At 36.8% G+C, this 17,397-nt stretch overlaps 2 protein-coding genes across 7 annotated transcripts; one reads left to right on the top strand and one right to left on the bottom strand.

The window, feature by feature from the left end:
• On the top strand, positions 1 to 8,670 carry MBD8 (methyl-CPG-binding domain 8). The gene is made up of 4 exons (XM_078306521.1): positions 1 to 892; positions 1,482 to 1,623; positions 5,332 to 7,380; positions 7,986 to 8,670. The coding sequence occupies exons 1-4, from the start codon at positions 60 to 62 to the stop codon at positions 8,379 to 8,381; spliced, it is 3,420 nt and encodes a 1,139-aa protein (XP_078162647.1). The 5' UTR covers positions 1 to 59; the 3' UTR covers positions 8,382 to 8,670.
• Positions 8,671 to 9,047: 377 nt separating this feature from the next.
• Positions 9,048 to 16,399, bottom strand: LOC144558635 (uncharacterized). Of its 6 annotated transcripts, none has more exons than XM_078307482.1 (9): positions 14,842 to 15,370; positions 14,555 to 14,754; positions 13,914 to 14,001; positions 13,498 to 13,543; positions 12,681 to 12,930; positions 10,724 to 10,876; positions 9,948 to 10,053; positions 9,744 to 9,858; positions 9,318 to 9,466 (listed from the first exon to the last, which is right to left on the bottom strand). In XM_078307482.1, exons 4-9 carry the CDS (start codon positions 13,540 to 13,542, stop codon positions 9,428 to 9,430), a joined length of 708 nt encoding a protein of 235 aa, XP_078163608.1. In that variant the 5' UTR covers position 13,543; positions 13,914 to 14,001; positions 14,555 to 14,754; positions 14,842 to 15,370; the 3' UTR covers positions 9,318 to 9,427. The 6 variants fall into 6 exon arrangements, with proteins under 6 accessions (XP_078163613.1, XP_078163612.1, XP_078163608.1 ...); XM_078307483.1 differs by having other exon boundaries at positions 13,914 to 13,969; XM_078307487.1 differs by lacking the exons at positions 13,914 to 14,001; positions 14,555 to 14,754 and adding an exon at positions 9,048 to 9,214 and having other exon boundaries at positions 9,410 to 9,466; positions 14,842 to 15,373.
• Positions 16,400 to 17,397: the final 998 nt, after the last annotated feature.

Raw genomic sequence — 17,397 nt, 5'->3', positions numbered from 1 at the left:
GATCGCATCCCAAAAAATGACACCCTGAGTCCCTGACCCGACTTCTGTATTATGCGGCCATGCGCGTCTCTTCCCCTCCATTCCAATCTCGAGTTTCCTCCTCTCCTAACTCTTCTTCCATGGCTCCCGAGCAAATCCCGGTTGTAGACCTTCGCTTCATCTCCCAAACGGAGCTTCAAACCCTATTTCTCTCATGCCCTAACTTATACGACCCGCTTCGCCTCCCCTCCGACGAATCCACCGCTGCGCCCAAGATCGACCGTTCCGTCTTCAATGAGAGCGCCGGGAGCCGCAAACAGACCTACTCCCGCCTCCGCCTCGCCCCACATTCTAACTCCAAACGGCCTAACCCAAACGCTAACCCCAACGATCCCTCCGGTTCGTCCCACCAAATCGACCCCTACAGTGGCGAGCACCAACAGATCATTTTCAATCTCAGGCGCCTGTTTTCGCGAGAAGATCCCTCGTTTGTTCTCCCTCTGCCACCTCCTGTAGCAGTCTCTCCTTCCCCGCAAACCCTAACCCTAGATGCTCCGCCAAATATTAAGGATAAGGAGGAGGACAACTCCAAGGCTCTGGTGGTGGTTCAAAATAATGATAGGGACAAAGAGATAGTTAATGCAAAAGGTACGGCAGTCAATTTGGCAGAGTTAGCTGGAAAGGAAGATCCCTACAACGAGGAGTTGCGTAAAAGGACAGCGGGGCTTAAGTCAGAGGCTGAGCTTCTAGTGTTTTTGGGAGGGTTAGAAGGGGAGTGGATGAGTCGAAGACAAAGGAGAAGATTTGTTGATGCATCTGGATTTGGAGATCACTTTCCGAAAGGTTGGAAATTGTTACTCGGGCTGAAGAGGAAGGAAGGTGTTCCTTGGATCAATTGTCGGCGATATGTCAGGTTCATATAGGTTTTAGTTATTTAAGTTCAAATTATTTATTTTCTCCTCACTAATATGGTAAATGCTACCATCGAACTAAAGTTGAATAGGTAGAAATCATGTTATATTGGTATTGTTTAGGTAAAAATGTCTTTTCATTTGATTGGTAGCATGCCCATGCAGAACAGTAACTTCTATGTATGGAAATGTGTATAATGTCAAGTGTGGTGATGATTTTCTAGTTATAAATATGTCTCTTAATTATGTTGCTGTCCAATGGGAGTGTTTTTGGGGAGATAGGGGGTTGAGAGGACCTTCTAATTTCATTGTTGGCTTTATTAACTGAAATGTTTTTTCTTCATAACCTTAGGATACTTATAGCTCATAATTAGGTTAAAGTCAAATGGAAATAGAAAATACTGACACCTTTGAGAAATAAAAACAGTCAGTGAGATTCACAACCGCCTTTTGTTGATTCTCTTCCTCTCCCAAATCAGTACTGAGAAGCCTTACTATCAGTTAATAATTGTTTTCTGTACAACAATAGTTATTATTTAAATAGTTTGTACTGTTCCTTTTTATTTTACTCTTTTTTTCTGTATTTTCCAGCCCTAATGGACATCATTTTGAAACATGCAAGGAAGTATCTTCCTACATTCAATCTCTTCTTGGAATATCAACTGCTGCGATACCCGTCTCTACTAATGCAAATACCGTATCATTAGGAGAAGATAAGACCTCTACCCTTTCTGTAAGTTGGACTGTTTAATTCTATTTTAATTTATAAATATTGGTTGACTGTGAATAACGCTCCATATACCAACTTTGCATATAAAATGCAACATTCACAGTAGTGCAACAAGCATAGGCTTTTCAGATATTTTTAAATTGTAACTAAATTATGTAGGTATCTTCACTTAGTACAGTTAAGATAAAACTGTTTTTTTTAATTTTTTTATTTTTGGTATGAAAAATGGTGAACCGGGCTGGAAATGAATAAAAGTATTGAGTGAACCAAATAAGCCAGTTTAACTTCTGGTATGAAAAATGGTGAACCGGGCTGGAAATGAATAAAACTTCTGTTATATTCTCCATTTTTAGAAGTAAACAATACTTAAATCTAGATCTCATATAAAAAAATATAATTATTAGATGCTATCTATATCAGCTTCTTTATGTGAACTTCAAATTACGGTATTTTGACTGTGTTGATAGCAATCAAAAGTTTGTAACAACTGACTAATTTGGGCAATTTATGTATGTTCTTTCACGCTCTTGTACCTGTTTGGCTGAGGTCCATAAGGGCCCTTAAGCTCTTAATCCACGTAAATTCGTCCGAACGGTGACTCCTTAGTTTAGATTAAGACCATGCTCCTTATTCTTGATTCTTAATCCTCCCCCTCCCTCTTCCTTAAGATATCAGACTCCTTGGAGGTTCCTTAAGAGTATTTTCAGATATTTTAGACTATTTTGTTCTCAGGCCATATTGCTTCTTAAGGAAGAATTCTTTCTTTATCATTTTTTATTTCTTCTCCCACATATGGAGACACAGAACCCTAGGAACGAAAATAAAATCATCTTCCTCCCTTCCGGCAAGATCGAATCAAAATCGATGTTAGCTGATGAAAGTGCTGCCCTCGCCACACCATGTGGAGTTGTTAGAGATTGGGATTACCCATCTTTTCTCCATTTCCTAGCTAGCCCTCCGTCAACCCTCCACTACCCTCAGCCCATGACACCACCCCCTCAACCTTCCGCCGCCCACTTGGAAACCACCATGCAAGACCAACCTCCAAACCTCGTCAACTCCAGATAGCACCACTTGGAAACAGCGCAAGACCAACTTCTGTGGACTGCACAAGACCATGCTCCTTATTCTTGATTCTTAATCCTCCCCTTCCCTCTTCCTTAAGATATCAGACTCCTTGGAGGTTCCTTAAGAGTATTTTCAGATATTTTAGACTATTTTGTCCTTAGGCCATATTGCTTCTTAAGGAAGAATTCTTTCTTTATCATTTTTTATTTCTTCTCCCACATATGGAGACACAGAACCCTAGGAACGAAAATAAAATCATCTTCCTCCCTTCCGGCAAGATCGAATCGAAATCGATGTTAGCTGATGAAAGTGCTGCCCTTGCCACACCATGTGGAGTTGTTAGAGATTGGGATTACCCATCTTTTCTCCATTTCCTAGCTAGCCCTCCGTCAACCCTCCACTACCCTCAGCCCATGACACCACCCCCTCAACCCTCCGCCGCCCACTTGGAAACCACCATGCAAGACCAACCTCCAAACCTCGTCAACTCCAGATAGCACCACTTGGAAACAGCGCAAGACCAACTTCTGTGGACTGCACAAGACCAAACTTCATATCACGCGCGTGGTATTAGACTGCGCCAACCCCCCTTCATTTTTCTACTGATCACCGGTTGCTATTTTGTTTTCTGGTATGATGTACCAGTGCCTTGTCAAAAAATATACCAGATTTAGTACGGTGTTGAATGTTGTTTTACAGTATATGATGAACTTGTAATTTTACAGTATTGATTTTTGGTTAAATTTACAGTATTGATGAACTTGTTACTTTACCGGATCTGGTACGGTGCTTTACAGTACATGATAACTTCGTCTAATTTTATTTCTTTTGGTTGATTTCTGATTTCAGAAGGAAACAATATGTGCATGATATATTGGCCTTTTTTCCGCAGATTTCATTTTAGAATAAGTTCATTTTTTTTAATTAGGTTGTCTTTAAATTCGTGAATGAAATATAGTGGAAAAACAATGAATTAATTAAAGTTATCAGTCTATTATATAATAGAGTCTGGCTAGTATGACGTCGGTGTCACATAACACTAACTTCAAAATTGATTGAATAGACTTCAAACGACTAATCAAAACCGTTCAAATCAATTTACTTTATGAGTGATGCGTTTATATGCAATTTTTTTTATATTTTTGAGTTATTTTAGTATCAAATCAAGTGGTAAAAATGTTGAAAAATGAATGTATTAAAATTAACTTAAAAGCTCGCACATTTGACCGCTTGACTTGATACAAAATAAATTCAAAAAGTTATAAATTTTACATGTAAACGCACAACTAATGAAGTAGATCGGTTTGAACGGTTTGGATTCACCGTTTGAAGTCGATTCAATAAGTTTTGGAATTGGTGTTATATAGACTGAAATGACACTGATGTCATACTAGCTAGACTCTATATAACAATATGGGGTATATTGGTCTTTAACTCTTGTCACATAATAAAATAAATTTTCTTTATTCATAATCCTTCTTCAATCTTAATCTTTCATTTGCTGAACATGAACTCCTTAGTAGAGCTTAAGCTCTTAGTCCTCTACCCCTTAATTCTCCCCGCCGAACAGCCCCCTTTCATTAAATGAAGTTAAATTGTATAATTTTAATGGCCTCGAGCTTATTGTTATTCATTACTGAATAAGCATTTATCCTTGTCTAATTATACTTTTTACTATGTTTCTAGTTTATTTGTTTTTCAGTGATTAAAACAACTAAATTAAACAAACTGGAAAGACAAAGCCTTTAATCAAAGCAATTAGTTTGGTTATAAACAATATAATGGAACCAAATCAACATTCCTAACTTTATTGTATGTTATGAAAAATGTGAAATTACAGGCTTAACTTTAGGAAAGTTTCTTTTCCATTAAACACAAATTGAACTACAATCAAACAGTGCTGATCAAATACTTGGGATTTTACTTGGGATTCTACAATCAAGCAATGCTGATCAAATACTACGATTTTGCTTGGGTTCTTAGATAGGGTTGCTTGCACATGCAATCTTCCATGAATTATAACTGTTGGAAGTTTTGAAATAGAATGAAAGGGATTGATTTGGTTCAGTACTTTGAGTTTGCAACTTGGCAACAAAAGTTCAGCAACTTTGTCATTTCTTGTTTGACTTTGCCTTTGTTTAATTGTTGTCATTTATCGTGAATAACATAATTGATGGGGTTCCAACTGAAACTGTGTGAAGAATTGTGGTCTGTTTTCTTAATGGAATATGTTAGGTTGAGAAGAAAATTGTTTGCCGGTGTTGATCACTGACTGAACAATTATCAAAATGAAAAAATTAAAAACTGTAGATTTGTTCTGTATGATTTTGTAAGTTTGTTTACCAAATATAGTGTAATTTGAGAACATGTTGGTCAACCGTTGAACGTGTTAAAAAGGGAAGGTTTATTATTCTTGCAATAAGTTTGATTGATGACCATCTCAAATCATAGAGAAGTCATCTGCATTTTTTTTTTCCTTTTGACAAATGTTGACATAAATTGTCATTGTTCTGAAACAAAAATTGGTTGTTAATATATCCTTCACTATTTTGATAAGGTTAAATTCTGGTGCAATTTAGGAAATATCATAATTATACCTCTCATTCTCAGTTCATTCTCACATTAGTATCATTAATTTTTCAGTTGGCTGTTGCTTCTCATCCGACGGGCATTGATAATGGTACCCAAGAGTGCACCAAGTGCAACCTAAGCTTTGGTGACAAGGGAGAGTACCTCCAACATCAGCTCTCATTTCACCAGAAAAGTCGAAAGAGGCGTCGCAATTGCGAACCTGTAGAAGATGGTGCTTTGATGAAGGATGGCAAGTACGTGTGTCAGTTCTGTAACAAAACTTTTGACGAGAGGACCCGTTATGTCAGTCACATGGGGGCTCATGTCAGGTATCAAGGCCTTAACACAGATGAAAACAATTTTGGCACTGCTCCTATTGCCATTGAAGGTCCTCCAATGGTCAAAACTTTGGAAAATGAGAAAGATCCTCATAATGATCATGTTGTTCGAATTGAGGTTCTTCCTTCTATTGAAAAATTTACAAAGGAGAGAACTGTTGCAATTCAAGTCCATCCTTCAGCTGAAAACTCTAAAAATGACAAGGTTTTTGCGATTCAAACTCCTCTCCCAATTGAAAATCCCATAACTGACAAAATTAATGAAATTCAAGCTCAGCCCTTGATCAAAGACCCTAAGATTGATTCGGCAATGGTCAATCAAAGTTCTTCCTTGACCAAATTCCCTGAAGATGGCAAGGCTCCGGCAATTCTACCTCCTTTGATTGAAGAACGTAAAAATGATAAATCTGTTTCCGTGTCGGCTCCTACCTCGATTGAAAACCCTGATAATATTCAAACTTTCGTGACCAAAGTTCCTCCAGTTGAAAACCCTGAAAAACACAACAAGTCTGAAGCTTCAGAAATTCAATTTCTTCCCTCAATTGACAACCCCGAAAATGACATAAAGCCAGAAGCTGCAATAATTGAAGCTTCTTCCTCAATTGAGAACCCTGAGAACCACACTAAGCCTATTACCATGCTACTTGAAAAAGATGGAAGTGTGGAAATGTCAGAACACAAATCTTTCGAGGGTAACAAAGGCAACGGTTTGACTGATCCTAAAGTTGAACAGGCAGTTTGTGGGCCTTTAGATAGTATTTCGGGTGCCAGTGTTGCATTATCTGGAGAAGTTTATCAGGATGGAAATGCAACAGACAGTAATATCCCACTTATGTTTGACAAGAGCAATTCGTCCCGAAGTTGCTCTCCTGTCACTTCTGAGAAAGACTCCGAAGTTGAAAATAATATGGAGGACGAACATGGTACTAATAATTTAGCTATGATTCATGAAGCAGGCAACTCTAAAACTAGAGAGGTTGAAGCTAGTGAAGCACTGAACCATGTGGAAGTTGAACCTAATAGTGGCATCTTTGATTCCACTTTTGCAAATGCAGGCACTTGCTTGTTGGAAGCCAGTCAACAAGCTTGTCCTGATATTGAAACTTTTGATCTTAATAATTATGATATAGACGATGATGGGTCCAAACCCGAAGATATCATCAGTGCTACCCATAGAATGCTCTTTGAAAATGACAATGGAGCAATGTCTGACGAGACCAGCTTTATGGACTGTGATTCAGTTGGTGAGCCTAAGGAAGTTGAGTTGACAGAAAGACCATTTACCTTCTCTGAATTGCTTGCAAATGCTAATGCACATGCAAACGCACCTCTAGCTGAGACTAACCAAACATGTCAGGAATCTGAATCTCTTGATCTCAACAATAACACTTCAGACAGGATCGACAATGATGAGATAGAATATGAGGTTGATAAATTAGCCAACAGTAATACAACTCCTAGTCAGACTATTCTGACCACCACTCCAACAGTGGACTACAACTCAGATCTTTTTGCAAGTTGTTTCTCAGATAACGTGAACGAGCCGAATGGGAGTGGGTTTGATATTAACTCGAGGGACTCATTGCTTGAGGAGTGGGAGAAACCGGACACAGGGCTTGAAACCCGTTTTCAAAACAATCCATCAGGGTGTGAAGATATAGTCAGTGGTGGCACAGGCCATAATTTTATGGAGATGATGACCATGCAGGAGAACTTGGAAGGTTATACTTCATTGGTTCAATCAGCAAGTACTGTTCCAGTAGCCAACATGATGCAAGATAAGGTAACCGACAAACTGTCATTTTAGCCTTGATCAATATAAATGAAATTTTTATTTGCGAACACTATTGTAATGCTAGGGAAAGGAAGTTGGGTCTGAAGTCAGGCTCTAATTCAGCTTAAAATGGCTCAAAATTTCCCAAAAGTTGCCTATTGCAATACCAATTTTGAACTTTCAAGATCATTTGTTATGATATTTTGGGATTCTCAAGGCATTGGTATAAGAAAGATTTGTCACACGAACACACTTCACATATCCTAAGATAATTTGGAATTCAATAGCCTGTGGGATACTAATTTAAATGTGCTTCGTGGTTAAGTCAGTGCCCTGTGGAATCTGTATGTGTGAATGTATGCAATTATGGAGCTCTTTATGGCAATATTTTAAATATTTTACATGTCTATTAAATTCATTTTTTGGGGTTGTGTATCGGGATTTATGCATATATATATTAGGCAACCTCATCCATGGTGACAAATCTTTTGCCACGATAGAGTGTCTTCTTATTTTCTTAAGATATATTCTCCTTGATTAACACATGTTATTTTGCTTATCTTAAGGTATATTCTTCTTGATTAACATATGTTATTTTGCTTATCAATGAACAGTTGAATAATGTTGGGTACCAATATCTAAGCCAGAATAATGGTGCACTGCCTAGCTTCAGTGGGATGAGATTGGCTCCACCTGAACCTTCTGGGTACGTTGCCATGCCCAGTTCAAACAATCCTTTGCACTTTCCAGTGCCTCATCAAACCATGATGTTTGGTTATGCGCCACCTCAAATGATCAGTGGCATGGGTCTGCAGTTGGGTTGGGGCCTGACATCACCTCCTACCAAAATGATGATGCCCCCGGCCCCATGTCAGTTCACCTCTGTGTGTGTCTGGTGCAGCCGAGAGTTTAGGCATGATGGTTCATTGGCTGAGCAACAGTCAGACACAGTCGGTTCTATTTGTCCATCATGCAAGGATAGGTTTGCAGGTCATGGTCACCTTGGTTAATGAGGAAGGTTGGGACTGGAGCATCCCCATTTTAGTGCTAGTTTGTTAGAAATTTAGAGAAACTGACTGTAGGGTCATTGGTCTTATTGAGTGATTGGGCCTGAACCATTTACTCTATTATATTAGTTTTAACTTGGAGGTAATTTAACTCGGTTAAGCTTTTGTACAGCGTTAGCAAAATTGTGGAGATTTACCATTGTTATCATGTGACAATTGGTGGGAATTCTGCTTATATGATTTTGTGATCTGTTGTCATGTAATAGTGTTCTTATTTAGATTAATGTTAGTTAGTAATGTGCTAGACTTTCAGTTAGGAGCCCAAGTTGCTTTGTAAGCAGGTAATTAAAAGCATTTCTTACCATGATAATCAATCGTTCCAGAGAGCTTAAACTTCATTGCATCTCTTTCGAGAGAGCTTGATAAATTCGTTGCTACTCCATCTAGACAAAGTACGTGACGTCCGTTTCCTATAACTCCCAACAAACGACTTTCTAGGGCCTTGAAAATTTTGCATAATTATTTTGATAATTATGCAATTAACTACCACTACAAATTTTAGCTAGTCAATAGATCAGGATTTAATTACAGCCATTACTTGGTGTAAAAGGAAATAAAGGAGAAATCGAAAGGGATTTCAGAGGTGACAAACTGACAAAAAAACAAATCTCATCCTTGAAACAAACAAAACATTTTACTAGATAATAAGGTTCAACACCACTAAAAAAAGGTTAATTTTCTTCCTGAAAAGTCCACACTTGTATTTCCGCTTTCCTTCAAAAGAATAGGACTCTTTTCACCATCCATGACACCCTACAGCACTCTCTTCAGCCTTTAAAAGGAAAGGATAAAAAGTAGGTATGTCAGTTACTAACTCTCAAATTGGGTGGAGTAAATGATCAACTACGAGTTTCTCTCAAAAAAAGAAAAAGAAAAAAGAAATTCAAAGCAACTGTTGCATACAATCCAATAAAAAGACATTGTCAGGGAAACTTTACAATTGCTGATTAATAAAACAAATGGATTGTTACCAAGGATCAGTGTATCAGCTAGTCATCCGCTTCTGTTGTAGTTTCTTTGTTAACAACCTGACACAAATATAATAATTTTTACAGAGAGACAGGGAGAGAGAAAAAGATATTGGTGTGCATCTTATATTTCTATTATCAATCCAAATTTCTGAAAATGTGGTCAGATTTGAGAAGGGAATTAACAAGTCATCAAAGTAACCACATTTATAAATGTGATAAAAAGTTGGTGAAGTCTTTGTAAACTAAAATTAAGAACTTGTTTTGTTATAGGTATTTCAGACTTGTGAAAAGAAATGTAAAAAGAAAACAAGTTAATTTCTTATTTGTCTCATACCTGTGCAATGTAACTTTTTAATTTAGCACTAATAGAGTCATCCAACGCTCTTTCAGCAAGCTCATACATAACAGTATTGCCCTCCGGGCCTGCAACTTTCTCCTTTTGCAAGTATCTAACAATGATTGATATCTTGATAAACATATCCCAGTAGTAGATCATATATATACTTAGATTAAAAAACAAGGAAAAAGAAAATTTTACCTTTGCTGGACAAGCAAATCCAAAGTTTGCTTAGTATTACCAAAGATGGAATTTTTTTCCTCATTTTCATTTAAGCCCAGTTTTCTCAATTGATGCCACATATTTTCTGAAAGCACATAAAAAACACATCATTTAAGTCCATTCAACTTTCTTTTCAGTTGTATTACTGTTCAATTCAGGTTTGCCTTATGCTTAAACATCTAGTTATGGGCTAATAAAAACTCGAGGGGATATATGACTGCACTGAAACTGCTCAGTGAGGTTCAGCACGGGTGTACCTGACCCTATTTTTAAAGCTTGTACAGTCAAGCTGAACCAAAATTGAATCCTTCTACTTACAATAAAAAAGGAAAATAAGGTTCTTTTGCAGACGCAGACAATATATTACCTATTTCCAAAAGGGCATGCAATGTTTTTGTATTTGCACTAAGGTGTATTCTTAGCTGTTAAAACCCATATCAAGTTAAACTGCCCATAACCTTTTCATATTAATTCAACCAAAATTCAAGTATAAACTAAAGACCACCACATAAATATAGTCCACTTGATCTTTTGATCAGTTTAAGGATGCCAGTGGCATTAGAGTAAAAACGTAAACACTTTTAAAAAGCCGTTTTTCCATAACCAATCTAATAGTATAATTCAGTGTTGCTTAATATTTTCTTAAATTTTTGGGTCTTATACAAAGACATGAAAAATGTTGTATACTGCTTAAAATTATACATGTTATGTTGCTTCAAACAAACAAACCAACAGAAGATAAAAGAAATACATACCTTCTGCTAATTTGCCTCCTGCCAAATGGACTATACCAAGAACGACAAAAGCAAAGCCAGTCAAGTAGGAAGATTCCTTATTCTCCACGTACTTCATATATTCATCAGGAGGCAGCTGACTAACTATGACGTATGATTTTGCATCAAGATTACCTGGACATGTGCACTTTCTTTTAGGTTTGAGAACATTATACTGATATTCCTTGAAGAAGTGAAACTATCAAATATTTTCTTACATATTTGTCAAGTACAAAACAAGGAGTGCTTTCTGGTTTGATACTTAGTACTAATAAATTTATAAACACAAACAGACAAACTGACCAAAGATAATTCAGGCCGGCACCCAAAAAATTGACCAAAGAATAATTTCAAGTCCACACCTGTAAAATATCACAATTTTACGCACCCAATAAAATGGAATATATGATCTATGCTTGTCAAAAACAATAAAATCACACCACTCTATTAAAAAAGAAAAGAATCTCATACACTCATATATATAATTTTGTTTACATTGTTTCTTGGCAAAACTGCTATGGAATTGGATTTTTAGTTTTTTTACTTGTCATACTTTAATTTTAAGTATGATAAAGATTTATTTCCTTTAATTAGGATGTTGAACGGAGAGCAAAATAAAATGTTCCAAGGGTTCAAGTGCAATAGTGTTAGGATAATTGGTGCTTTAATAGTTTTCTTGGCAAAATTTTTTGGGGGCTGGAGCTCACAAGGGAGTCTTGCTAGAATTCTTCCTGACGACATCTCAGCTTTACTACTGCAGTTGGGCCCACTTGCATTGACACCTTAACTGACATAATTACCATGTGAGAGTGATATCTTTGCCGAAAAGGGGGGGTGCTACAACAGTGTTATTCATGTCTTTAGTTGGAAGTGGATGCATTTTGGTAATTTTAGATGTTTCTTTGGTACTTGTGCTGTATTGGACTTAATGCTATTATATCTTTTGTATTTTGGCTTTTACGGTTTTCATGTAGGGTTTAAGGTTTCTTGCTTGGATCTGCACAAAAGAGGTTAGGTACCAGGTGTTATCAGTGTTGGGTTTATGCTAGGTTTAGGAGGTTAGGTACATCACTGGGTGAATATGGCTCATCTGGTGCAGTAGTAAATTTTTTTTTGTGATGACTTCTTTATTTTGGTTTATTTTACTAATGAACCCTGAGGCTGCATCTACTTTTCTCAAATAAATAAATAAAGAAATAAGACTCTTATCTACCAACTTCTTAAATTATAACTGAAGTGACCATCTTTGTTCCCTCATTCTAATAAAATGGAACTTTTTTCTGCTAATTGTTTTCTAACTATTTATTGCAGTTTCCAATAAAAAATATTTAAACTGGTAAAAGAAGGACCTCTTCTGCATCAAGTTTTTGGCAATCTTTGAATAAAAATACAGATGTCAGGGGTAAGAGGACATTTTTCTGTGCTTCGTAGTAGCCATGATATCTCTACTATACCAGCATCATTACAACAATTTGGTGACCTAAAGTGCCATCGTGAAGTTGCTCGAATAATAAAGAAAATTCATGGTTTTGAAAGCTGCTGACATTTTCCACTAAAATCATTGCAGGCATTCAATCAGGGTTCAAATGAATTTTCCACTAAAATCAATATTGGGAAAGGAGGTGATATCACTCAGATATACGAGTCTTACTGTGAAGTAGGTATAGCTTTCAGAAGGTTATTTAAGGGACTTGTTTAATTTAGTCACAATTAAATGGATAAAAAAGCGAGTCGAACACTGGCAATAATAGAAGTTTTCAGCCAAAGGACTCGCCCTAAAATGTCTTCCACACTTATTTAAACTAAACTCGCACACCCCTGTGAGTGTTGGTATCTGTTGAAGAAAACAAGAAGCCACTTTCATTCTTGCAAGGTTTTTTACATTTTTCAGCTTGTAAGGAGAATTCATGCAACTTTATATAAAATAACAATAACTCACTTTGCTGAGAAGCCCGAGCTGCCGACCGATTAGAGGAAGGTCGCATGCGATTCAATTCCTTCATATCAAAACCAAAAATAGAAGAGAGCTTCCCTCTGGCCTCATTGATCACAAGCGTCGGCAGAGACCTCTGATGGTAGTTTTTGGTTACAATCTGGGTCAATTCTTCCCTCCTTATGGGGCAACCTGAGCTCTGATGCGTCTTAAAAAGCACATAGCGGATCACCTCTGCCACCAGCTTGTCCTTTTCCTAAAATTTTCACACATTTTACACAAGTATGAACCTTCACAAATCAAGCACACATGACACAAGAGAAGAGCCATGAAGAACATTCTTTTGTTCTGCTAATAACACCTCATATTTTAGGAGATTTGCAGATAGATGCCAACATTCTTTCACCATGGCAAATAAGTACTCTTTTCCACTATACCCACAAAGCCTTTCTTTTAGTAAGCCCAACATAAACTAACTCAGAGTGAGTTGAAGTGTTCATTCCCTCTGTATTACACAGTACCAAATTGATTTGCCGAGTTGATATGAAACAGAACAGGGAGTCATTTTTTTTGCTTAACCTTAGTTGAATGGTACAATTTTCTTCACAATTGCAAACAAGAGAAATATTGATAATTAGCAGCAAAGAAGCAATAAATGTGTGGTATTCATTGGAGCTCCAATTTAAAGCAATGAAAAAGAAAAACAAAGAAACTTATACCAAAGATAAAACCTACGTCAATAGCCAGTACATGTCTGGTCACTACCATGTGCAGGAATTAATGCATGACGCTATGAAGAGAATATTTAAGGTAGAGTATAAACCTGTACAGAGATGTCTAATTGCGAATAATCTTCATTGCTTGCCATCCTGTTGTGAATTCATACGAGGAAAATATTAAAAGTATTTATTTTCTGCTTGATTACAACAGCTTAAAAAGATGCTCATTTGCAATTTTTACTCCGGGTGAAGCAAGAAAGAAGAGGAAAATGTTGATAACTCTGGTGGAACGACAAATCAGAAATGAGCAGGTCTGAATGATTACCCTGGTGGAACGACAACCTTGTCCAAAATCTAGAGTTATTGAGCAACAATTATCTCCCCGTACTTAGGAAAAGAAATTAATTTCCTAAATAATTCTCTTGACCAGCATTCCAACAGTAAATTTGTAACTCTAGTGTTCCTAATTGTCTGGTTAATTGGGTCACAGGTCGGACCAAATATGGGAGAATGGACAAACCTAAGTTCTTCACGCCTCAATATCTTCTCAGTAAGTATATCTACTCAGTGGCGAAGCTAGGAATTCAAACAAGGGCAGGCAAGCATAACTATATAAATAGTTGTAAACAAAAAATTTAACATAAATGAACATCAAAAGAGTCTAAGCAAGTACAGAGGCAATTCTAATGGTAAGTAGACCCAATAAGTAGACCGAATCAGACTGAATTAACAAGAAATTCAAGTCATTTAATTGTAATCAGATTCTAATCAATTCCCACTTGTTCAAGTCATTTGGGAACTGAATCAGATTAAAAATCAATTCTAATCATTTAATTGATTCTGACAATTTGCCAAACTCTGAAAATAGCATTAATTTCAATTTTTTTCTCTGGTTATTACCATTGCACCTTGTCAGTTCTAGGAAAGGGCAGGTACTGGTCTGACATGAGAGAATGATGATCTAATTCGAACTCAGTGACTCCACACTATATTGAAGGACCTATGGATAGTTGAATTGATGAATGAAATCAAATTTCGTATTGATATCTAAAGAAATAAATTTGGTACCAGTACCAGTTCCGGTACGCGACTTAGATGAATTTTTTCTGAAAATATTAAATCAACGATTCAGGTATATGTTGAACATGTAAATGACGTTACATTCATAGGAAACAAGAAAGGGAGGCGGGGCTTCTTCTCTTCACGCAGCGGCTGGCGGAGTGGAGGCGCTTCTTTTTCCTTTTCTTTTCCTTCGCGCAGGTGTTCTCGGAGCAGATACGTTAAGTTGTTGTAGACAAGTCCAGTGAAAAAGTCCGGTAGTGAGAAATTAAAAAAAAAAAATCTTCTTGACAACCTAGGAACTTTTTTCAAAATCAGAAATAAATGAAGAAAAATTAAATCCAGCAACAACTGATACAGATTTTAAATAGTTTGGAGGGGGTTATTACCTTCAGATTGAGAACCCTTGTGCTCGCAAGAAATGCTTCCAGACCAATGAGATCGGAATGGTAATTGTTGGTAGGGGTGTTCAAACGGTCGGTTCGGTTGAAACCGAACTAAAATAGACAAACCAAAGTTTTGTTCGGTTTTCAAAAATAGAACCAAACCGACCGAACTAAAATTCTCAACCGAATTATAACCGAACCGAACAAACCGAAGTAAATTTCAATTTGTTTGGTTGAACCGAAATTTAGCAGACTCAAGTAAGAAATCCAAAAAAAAAAATTGAACTACTGCCAAATTTGATTTGACTAAAGCAAGAAATCTAGCAAGAAATTCGAATTGGATAAATAACTGATCAAGTACATACCTTCTTCGTTTGAGATTAATTAACCAATAAATAACTGACGAGTTTTTGAGAGAAGAAATATTAGAACCAGAAAGGAGGCAGAGATACTGAAAATGGAGCATTGATTAGCTCTTCAACGCATGGAGTATAGATAAGGGGTGGAATTCTTTCTCTAGCTTCTTGCGGAGATAGAAGCTTGAGGCGACGCTAGAATCCAAGAAGAAAGAAAGGGGTGAAAAGAAAAAGGGGGTGTCGCAAAGTATCAAAATAAATCGAACCAAAAAGCGTGCGATAATTTGGCGATTTCATTAAACCAATTCGGTCGGTTCGGTTCAACCGATTTCAAAAGTTTCTAAACCGAACCGAACAATATAAACCGAACTAAATAAAAAAATGAATCGAACTAATCCATTTAAACCGAAAAACCGAACCATTTAAACCGAATTTTATGGTTCGGTTTAAAATCAAATAAACTGAACCATTTGAACACCCCTAATTGTTGGATTTATTAATTGGTACGCCCGTTATGGGAAATCCGAATCCAAAACCTGACCCGTTATGAAGAGGTGCTGACCCGTTATGAGGAGGTGCATACCCTTTATATTTGGAGCACTGTATATTTAGGTATCAACTCATCATTCTTGTTACTTTGCATTTCTTTCAATTGTTACTAGTTGTACTAGCCCAAAGAATGCTTAATAGTTGGCCTTAAGTCTTAATTATTATTAAACCAAATTGTTCGATTTGTGGAATAAAACACTAGATCATGCAATTTTTTAGAAACTAAATAATAATTATATTAGAATTCTTCTCTTGCTGCTTACCTTTTATTATTTGACTAAATATTAAATGACAAATCAGATGATTTCTTTTCACCAAGAGGCAAAAACCGAGAAGCAAATCTAACAGAGAAACAATGAAAGCGAAGAAAGAGAGAGCGACTTACAAATAAGGAGAGGCTGACGAGACGCACAGAGTAGGAGATGAGGTCAGTAGCTGAGGTGAGTCAGAAAGGGGCTGCTGCCTTACATGGGAGATGCTAAGCGCGAGAGTGAGGAGCGGAGAGAGGGAGGAAGGTATCAAAGCCTCGAAGGCAGAGCTTGAGGAGGCCTTGGCGGAGGGAGAAAAAGAGAGAAAAACCTTGGCGGAGGGAGGGCTGCTGGGAAGGAACTAGCGTGAGGGAGAAAGAGAGATCGGGGTTTGGGGAGGGTTTCAATAATTGGACACCTCCAGTTTTTCGGATTAATATTTGATTTAGTGGAGAGAGCGCAAAAATATCAATCCAGCAATTCGATCTGACCTTTGATTAAAATCAAATGCGCGGTCCAGATATAGTGTAACATGTAACTTTAAAATGGTGTAACTCGATCTCTCCTCTTTTATAAATTAGTTTTAGATATTATGAATGAGTAGGGTTCAAATGTCTTCATTTTTTGCGGCCATTTCTATTAATAACTCCAAAAAAAAAGTATTTACCAAAATAACTCCAAATTTTGAGTTTTTTCAAATCTGACCAGACCGCCAGGATTACTGGCGGTCCAGTTCCATACCAGACCGCCAGGAACCTGGGCAGTCCAGTATGCTGGCTTATAACCACTCTGTCTCTCTCTCCAGCACACAGTATCATTTGTTAAACCACAGAGAAGAAAGAGAGAGCGATTTTGGCAATTTTGAAGCGATTTTAAGCGATTTTAGGCGATTTAGAGGCGATTGCTACATGTATTTTATTTTTTATTTAATTATTTTCTGTTTAATTTTTAATTAATAATTATTATACCCGCAATCTTTAAATTAGTCTGTAAATACTATAAATTAGTCTGTAAATACTACATTTTATGGTCTTTGTCCATACAAATTCAACCAACCACAATCTTACAAATACTCCATTCGGAACAACCAATAAACACACTTACCAACAATAGAAGTCATAAATAATCTTAATGCATGCATGCATACATATGTACATACAATCTCCAACATATTTTTTATATAGAAGTCATGTTGAACGGTTTAAATCGACTTTTTAGACTTTAAATCCAACAATTTACGACCTAGTGTACAAGAAAATCATTGACAGTGATACATGCATTATAATCAGAGAATCAGAAATTTAAATCCACTCGTGACATGTGTGTATATTGTTGAAAATCAACTAGTAACTCATTGACAGTGATACATGCATTATAATCAGAGAATCAGAAATTTATCGGAGTCA

Source organism: Carex rostrata, chromosome 8 (assembly GCF_964058835.1).
Source record: "Carex rostrata chromosome 8, lpCarRost1.2, whole genome shotgun sequence".
NCBI classification, from domain to species: domain Eukaryota; kingdom Viridiplantae; phylum Streptophyta; class Magnoliopsida; order Poales; family Cyperaceae; genus Carex; species Carex rostrata.
This window is presented reverse-complemented; position numbering and strand designations above follow the sequence as displayed.

Coding starts and splice junctions, on each gene's coding strand:
- MBD8 (XM_078306521.1), top strand. CDS start 60: ATGCGCGTCTCTTCCCCTCCATTCCAATCTCGAGTTTCCTCCTCTCCT. Junction 893..1,481: donor AATTGTCGGCGATATGTCAG/GTTCATATAGGT, acceptor TGTATTTTCCAG/CCCTAATGGACATCATTTTG. Junction 7,381..7,985: donor CCAACATGATGCAAGATAAG/GTAACCGACAAA, acceptor ATCAATGAACAG/TTGAATAATGTTGGGTACCA.
- LOC144558635 (XM_078307485.1), bottom strand. CDS start 13,542: ATGGCAAGCAATGAAGATTATTCGCAATTAGACATCTCTGTACAG. Junction 9,859..9,947: donor GATTTGCTTGTCCAGCAAAG/GTAAAATTTTCT, acceptor AATCATTGTTAG/ATACTTGCAAAAGGAGAAAG. Junction 9,467..9,743: donor TAAAAAGTTACATTGCACAG/GTATGAGACAAA, acceptor TATTTGTGTCAG/GTTGTTAACAAAGAAACTAC.